We start from the raw sequence: 7743 nt of genomic DNA, 5'->3' as shown, positions 1-7743 counted from the left end.
GGCGGGACCCAAGCCTTTCCCTGCCCAGCAGGTTCCTAGGGGAGGTGGATCATGGCTCCAGGGCCGTACTTAGAGAACCTCTGCCTTGGTGCGATCCGAGGAGCACGTTACCCATACACGAGTATACCAAACCATTCCAAACCATCATTTACTTGGCTTTTTTGAAAACTTAAGACCTTAAATATCCTTTGATGATTGCCTCCTGGGTGCCAGGGCATCCCCGCTTTATTCCCTCTCGACTTAGGAAGGCTAAAACTAGCCACTGGCCAGGTAGCAGCGGCAGGACCTTTCCCCCCTTCTCTTCCCTCAGCCCCCCCTACGCTGGCATTCACCGCTGCCTGTCTGCCCCACAGGGCTCCCAGCCACTCCGCTGTCTTCCTGCTCCCCTTCCACCCCGGAGGCCTCCTTATTGGAAGACTGCCCCTCAAGGCTTGCTTCCCTCTTAAACTGCACAGGCATCTATCTCACCGCAGTCCCCCGTGTACAGAGGCCCCCTATCGGAGTCCACAGGGCCTTTGTTCTCTCCTCTGAGGTCCAGGTTAACTGAGAAGGGATAGGTGAGGGGAGCAAGGTTTATTGAGCACCAAATATGTGCTAGGCACTGTATTAAGTGTCTCTTATTTATTCTCACAGCTGCTGTATGAGAAATCTACGTGGACGCAATGGGTACTTCTGAAGAGGTGAGAAGGCGGGGGCATGAGGGGAGTGGCAGGAAGCACAGTGGACTAAGCCAACAGGGCCAGACGGTGAAGGACCCCAGGAGCTGGGGCTTCATCCTGATGGTGGTGGGGATCTGTGGAAGAGAATTGTGACAGGGGTGTGACATGTCAGCTCTGAGTTTGGGGGAGGTCCTTCTAGTGACAGAGTGGGGGCAGGCTGGAGGAAGCCTGGAGGAGAGGAAGCTGAGGCAGGTGGAGAGGGCAGGTATGGGTCTGGAGGATAACCCTGACCCTGAACTGCAACAGAAGGGGGAGTGAAGGGGCGTGGAAGGCAGAAGGCTGGAGAGCAGCGGTCTGGCGCTGTGCAGAAGCTTTTAGTTTGATGCAGTCCCATTTATTTATTTTTGTTTTTATATCCTTTGCTATTGGTGTCAAACCCACAGAAATATCGCTTAGACCGATGTCCAAAAGAACATGCTGTCCTTCTATTATACCATTTAAGCCTTTTGGATGCAAGGCGCAGGAACAGAAACTCCAACTCAAACTGGGTAAAAGAAAAAAGGGGTGTTTATTGCCTCATAAAACAGGACTAGCTCAAGGGGCAGCTTGATCCGTAAGGTAGAACTCCATCGTCAGGACTTGGTTTCACAGCCTCTTTCGGTTCTGCTCTGCTCCGCGCGCGGACTTTATTTTCGGTCAGGCCCTGGCAGTAGCACGACGGTGGCTGGGGCTAAGCTCACAGCCTCGAATCATGAAATAGAACGGAGGAGAATATGCTTCTCTCAGAAGTGCCAGTGCAATGGTTAATTTTATGTGTCACCTTGAGTGGGCCACGGGGTACCCAGGGATTCGGTTAAACATGATTTTGGGTGTGTCTGTGAGGGTGTTTCTGGATGAGATTAACATTATAATCAGTAGACTAAGCAAAGCAGGTGGCCCTCCTCAGTGTGAGTAGGCCTCATCCAATCCACTGAGAGCTGAAACAGAACAACAACGTGGAAATAGGGAGAATTCACTCTCTGTCTGCCTGGATGCTTGAGCTGAACATCAGTTTTCTTCTGCCTTTGGGCTGGAACCATCAGTTGTCCTGAGCCTTCAGACTCAGGCTAGAGCTACCCTGCCAGCTCTCCCGGCTGCCCGGCTTGCCATCTGTAGACCTCCATAATCACATAATCGAATTCCTTATAATAAAGCTCTTTATGTATCTCCTGTTGGCTCTGTTTCCGTGGAGAATGCTGACTAATATACCCAGCAAAGATCTCTGTTTCAATGATCTGTTGCAGTATAACAAACCATTGCAAAGTTTGGTGACTCAAAACATAACTATTTATTATTTTTCATCATTCTTCAATATGGTCTGAGCTCAGCTGGGTGGTTTTATTGCTTCATATGATATCTGTGAGGGCTGCAAAGTCCAAGATACTTTTTCACTCACGTGTTTTGGTGCCTCAGCTTGGATGGCTGAAATGCTTGGGCTGTCCAGGCCTCTGTCTACTTGGCTTCCCCTAGCTTGGGCTTTCTCACAGAATGGGTGGCTTAGGATAGCCAGATTTCTTTCGTGGAGGCTGAATTGCAGGAGGAAAAGTAAAAGCTGCCAGGCTTCTTAAAGACTAGGACTGGGATAGTCACGTGTCACTTCTGTGACATTATCTTGGTTAAGGGAAGTCACAATTCCATCTGGGATTCAAGGGGCAAGAACATAGACTGCACTCCTTGATGGCAGAAACAGAACATGCATACAAGGAAGGGAGAGATGGTTGGGGTCCATCTGGGGAGACAGTCACCTGGTGACCGTGGGTTCTATTGAGTTCTGAGCCTGGATTAAATTAGTTTGTTTACAGACTGATGCTGGGACCTGAAAAGGAAAAAGGGAAGAATAGACATCAGGGGTATAACCACCACATACCCCTCCCTGAATCCAGGACTGGAATATGTTGAATGCCTGTCAGAATCCACACCTAGAGCTAGATGGGGTCAACCCTCTCCAAATCTGTCTGCTACAGGTTTCATTTTTTCAAACTTTTAAAAAAAATATTTTATTGATTATGCTATTACAGTTGTCCCATTTCTCCCCTTTATTCCCCTCTGTCCTGCACACCCCCTCCCACCCACATTCCCCCACTTTAGTTCATGTCCATGGGTCATACATATAAGTTCTTTGGTTTCTACATTTCCTATACTATTCTTAACCTCCCCCTGTCTATTTTCTACCTACCATTTATGCTACTTATTCTCTGTACCTTTCCCCCTCTCTCCCCCTCCCACTCCCCTGTTGATTACCCTCCATGTGATCTTCATTTCTGTGGTTCTGTTCCTGTACTAGTTGTTTGCTTAGTCTGCTTTTGTTTTTGTTTTTGTTTTAGTGTGGTTGTTAATAACTGTGAGTTTGCTGTCATTTTACTATTCATATTTTTTATCTTCTTTTTCTTAGACAAATCCTTTTAACATTTCATATAATAAGGACTTGGTGATGATAAACTCCTTGAACTTGACCTTATCTGAGAAGCACTTTATCTGCCCTTCCATTCTAAATGAAAGCTTTGCTGGATAGAGTAATCTTGGATGTAGGTCCTTGCCTTCATGACTTGGAATACTTCTTTCCAGCCCCTTCTTGCCTGTAAGGTCTCCTTTGAGAAATCAGCTGACAGTCTGATGGGAACTCCTTTGTAGGTAACTGCCTCCTTTTCTCTTAGAATCTTTCTAAGATTCTCTCCTTATTTTTAATCTTGTGTAATTATGATGTGCCTTGGTGTGTTCCTCCTTGGGTCCAACTTATTCGGGACTCTGAGCTTTCTGGACTTCCTGGAAGTCCATTTCTTTTGCCAGATTGGGGAAGTCTCCTTCACTACTTGTTCAAATAAGTTTTCAATTTCTTGCTCTTCCTCTTCTCCTTCTGGCACCCCTGTAATTCGGATGTTGGTATGTTTAAAGATGTCCTGGAGATTCCTAAACCTCTCCTCATTTCTTTGAATTAATGTTTCTTCATTCTTTTCTGGTTGAATGTTTATTTCTTCCTTCTGGTTCACACTGTTGATTTGAGTCCCACTTTCCTTCCCATCACTATTGGTTCCCTGTACATTTTCCTTTATTTCACTTAGCATAGCCTTCATTTTTTCATCTAATTTGCAACCAAATTCAACCAGTTCTGTGAGCATCCTGATTACCAGCATTTTGAACTGTGCATCTAATAGGTTGGCTACCTCTTCATCGCTTAGTTGTATTTTTTCTGGAGCTTTGATCTGTTCTTTCATTTGGGCCATTTTTTTTTTGTCTCGGTGTGCCTGCTACGTATAAGGGACAGAGCCTTAGGTGTTCACCAGGGTGGGGCAACCCATGTCACTGCTTTGTGGCGCTGTATGTTGGTAAGGGGTTGAGAGGGAACAATGGCACTTACCAGCTCTCTGCCAGATTTCAGTCACTTCCCCCACTACCAACAAGCAAAGTGGGCCCTTCTTGTGCTGATTCCCAGATGGGTTGGCTCATGTACATCCTAGGACCCTGTGGGTCTTTCCAACAAATTCTCCTGTGAGGCTGGGAATCTCCTGCTGCCTCAACTCCCACAGGTGTTTTCAATCAGTGGTTTGAGGCTTTATCTCCCCAAGCTGGGGCCCTGGGTTGGGAGGTCTGTCTCGCTCCCCAGGTGTCCCTCCCAGTTTATCCTCATGTGAATGTGGGACCGCCCGCTCCACCAGCTGCCACCTTTCTGGTCCGCCAGCTGCTGTCTTGTGCTCCCTGCTCCGCACTGGGCCCACCAGCCACCACCTTGCCCACCCTGGTCATCCACCACCACTTTGCCACAAGTCCTCTCCACCTAGCTGCCCATCTCCGCTCCTCCTACCAGTCTGGATGGATATTTCTTCTTTAACTCCTAAGTTGTCAGACTTCCATACAGTTCAATTTTTCTGTCAATTCTGGTTGTTTTTTGTTTTTTGTTTTTAAATTGTGGTTGTCCTTCTTTTGGTTTTGCAAGGAGGCACAGTGTGTCTACCTACGCCTTCATCTTGGCCAGAAGTCCTATTTTTTCAAACTTTTAAAAATTGTGATAAAGTACACAACATAAAATTTACCATTTAATCAATTAAAGTATATAGTCCAGTGGCATTATGTAAATTCACAATGTCTTATAATCATTACCATTATCCATTCCCAGAACTTTCTCATCACTACGAACAGAAACTCTGTAACCATTAAGCAATAACTCCCACCCAACCTTTCCCCCAGCCCCTGTTAACTTCTTTTTTAAAATCTATTCATTTACTTTTAGAGAGAGGGGAAGGAAGTAAGAAAGAGAAGGAGAGAAACACACAAGAGGTACATTGATCAGTTGCCTCTCACATACACCCCATCTGGGGACCTGGCCAACAACCTAGGCATATGTCCTGACTGGGAATCGAACCAGTGACTTTTCAGTTCTCAGGCTGGTGCTCAATCTAGTGAGCCACACTAGCTAGGGCCTGGTAACTTCTTTAAAAAAATTTTTTTGGATGACATTGGTTAATCAAATTATATAGGATTCAGGTATGTAATTCTATTATACATCATTTGTATATTGTATTGTGTATTTACCATCACAATGAAAACTTCTATTTTACCTTCTGTCTCTATGAATTTGCCTATTCTAGTATCTCATATAAGTGGAATCATACAATATGTGTCCTTTTACAACTTGTTTATTTCACATAGCAAAATGTCCTTAAGGTTCGTCCTTGTCATAGCATGTGTCAGGATTGCATTTTTTATGGCAGAATAATATTCCATTGTATGGCTAGAGCACATTTTGTTTATTCATTCATTCCTCAGTTGATGGACACTTGGGTTGTTTCTATGTTTTAGCTATTGCAAATAATGCTGTTGTCAGGCTGTGAAGAAGAGAGCCCCAGGGGAAGAAGAGAGGGAAGGAAGGTTAGGCAGAAATGTCTAGTCTGCCAGCTTGTCTAAGGAAGGTCTGGCAGGTGTTGGGGAGCCCTGTGTCTCCCAGGAATGGGCCTGCTTTAGTATCCCTCTTGTGCTAAGTTGCCAACCAGGAACATCCCATGGGAAACATGGCCTTGGTGCAAACACAGAGCACAGAAGCCCTTGGTCAGTAATAATCCCTTGTAGGTGGAGGTCAGTAAGGCTTGTTTTCATACCCCCATCTCCTCCTCCACAGGGCTACCAGAGGGATCTTCCTAAAATGTAATCTCATTGTACTATTCCTCTGCTTAAACACTTTCCATGGCTCCCCTGTGTCTTTAGGCTAAAGTCTCAGCTCCTTATCTCAGCTCTCAAGGTTCTGCTGGAGCAAAGGGGACAACTTACTCAATGTGTTCTATTTCCCACTGATCCTCACTCCTATGTGCAGCTTATATGCCTCAGTCACACTGGACTACCTGTTCTTCTCTTGATGTATACCTCTCTCCTTCCTCCATGCCTTTGCCTATGGTGTGCTGTCTGCCTGGAAAGCCTATCCCTATATCTCCCCAGTCAAAGCCTAGCTCAATGTCAAGTGCTTTCCCTAGCTTCCCAGGGTCAGTGAACAGCATAGTCTAGCTCTGTCTCTGGTCCAGGACGAGGTACTCTGGAGTAGGCAGAAGATTCCTGGCACTGTGTCAGGAGAACAGAACAAATAACTACCACAGTCTTCTCAGGCTTCTTGCCTTTCCTCCCAGCACAAGCTGGCTTTGTTTGGCCTCAAAATACTGTCATACCTCCGTCCAATCTCCACTGTGATTGAAGCAGAAATCCAGGACACAGAGTCCAGAGAATTCAGAGACAGAAGTCCCCTTCCCCGACTCCCATCTAGGCCCTTTCCACCTCCCTCCTCCACTTTGCAACCCTGCCTTCCTGGGCTCAGGATCCAACACTTTATTTTTAGAGCACATGTTGGATTGTGACTCCTGGAATCCAGCTTGATGTCTGAGATGTAACCTGACCCTGGGCTGGCACTGACCTTGAGCTCTAGCTGAGCAGGGGAGCAGTGACAGGGTCCAAAGGCAGTGCTGGGGCCAGGACCTCATGGGGAGACAGATCTTCTGCTGAGATCTGGAGAGTGTGGGGTTTCTACCAGGACACAAGCAGCTTTTACGACATGACCCACCTAAACTCCACCTCTGACAGTTGGGACCCAGAGGGACCAAGGTTACCAGCAGCAGAAGTGGGATTGAACTCATGTCCCCATAATGCAGTCAGGCTGCCCAAAACTGGAAAATGGAACAGTGATGCGGACCCTGGCTCGTGGGGTCTGCGGCGTTGTGGTTGAGACAAGACAAATTCACATGGACTACAGAGTCCTGTGGAGGGAAAGAGATGGCATGACCACTCTCTCAAGAGGGGAGTGCCTCAGAGTGCATCAGTCACTCTCTCAAGAGGAGAGCATGCCAACCCTTGCCTTGATAGGCTTTTATTGCTTTTCTGGGCACATTACATTGAGGATGGTCCTCATTTACTATGCACAGGTTTGCTTTAGGTGGTTACCTTTTACAGAAAACAAAGGAGAGGACACCACTAATCACATCACAGAAGAAGGATATTTGCAAATGCAAAGGGAAAAGTGGTTGAACTGGTTATACTAATCCTTGGAAGGCTTAGCATAGATTTTAGGGTGTTACTTTAAAGATATGCAGCAAATGCTTGCTGCCTCAATTCAGGGTTGAGGGAGTTTTAGCAAAAAGCAAGTCTCAAAGCGGCCCAGGTACAATGCAGGCCTGATTCCTCACGGGGAACCCAACTGTGGGCGTGGGTCCTGTGTCCTGGACCTCGCTTTCCACTGGCCTTTCCGAGTGGGAGCTGAGCCCACACCATACAGAATGGTCTCCTATAGAACAGAACAGGTTGTGTCCTTTTTTTTTTCTTTTCTTTTTAAATTTTACTTATTTATTTTTGCTCTGGCTTTCTCTCCCATTCTCTGTATCTCTTCAGCTCCTATCTCCAACTAACCCCACAGAGAGCCCCCAGTGCACGCTGTACCCTGATGGCCTGCAGGCCAGATCCAGGTTAGCTGACCACAGATAATTCTAATTTATTTTTTAAATTGTGGTAAAATACACATAACATAGAACATGCCATCTTAACTGTTTTTAAGAGTCCATTCAATGATATTAAGTAC

General features: G+C 46.2%; 1 protein-coding gene across 1 annotated transcript in view; it reads right to left on the bottom strand.

Annotated features, from left to right (window-relative positions):
- Positions 1 to 1231: 1231 nt before the first annotated feature.
- The window catches only part of TMEM40 (transmembrane protein 40), a 39351-nt gene continuing 32839 nt past the window's right edge, over positions 1232 to 7743 (bottom strand). Inside the window, exon 10 of the mRNA XM_045831949.1 lies at positions 1232 to 2514. Within this exon, the coding sequence (XP_045687905.1) occupies positions 2495 to 2514 (20 nt within the window). The 3' untranslated portion in view covers positions 1232 to 2494. The remainder of the gene's footprint in view (positions 2515 to 7743) is intronic.

The sequence above is a fragment of the Phyllostomus hastatus genome, unplaced genomic scaffold (assembly GCF_019186645.2).
Source record: "Phyllostomus hastatus isolate PE091 unplaced genomic scaffold, TTU_PhHast_1.1 phas_contig_16, whole genome shotgun sequence".
Classification (NCBI taxonomy): domain Eukaryota; kingdom Metazoa; phylum Chordata; class Mammalia; order Chiroptera; family Phyllostomidae; genus Phyllostomus; species Phyllostomus hastatus.
This window is presented reverse-complemented; position numbering and strand designations above follow the sequence as displayed.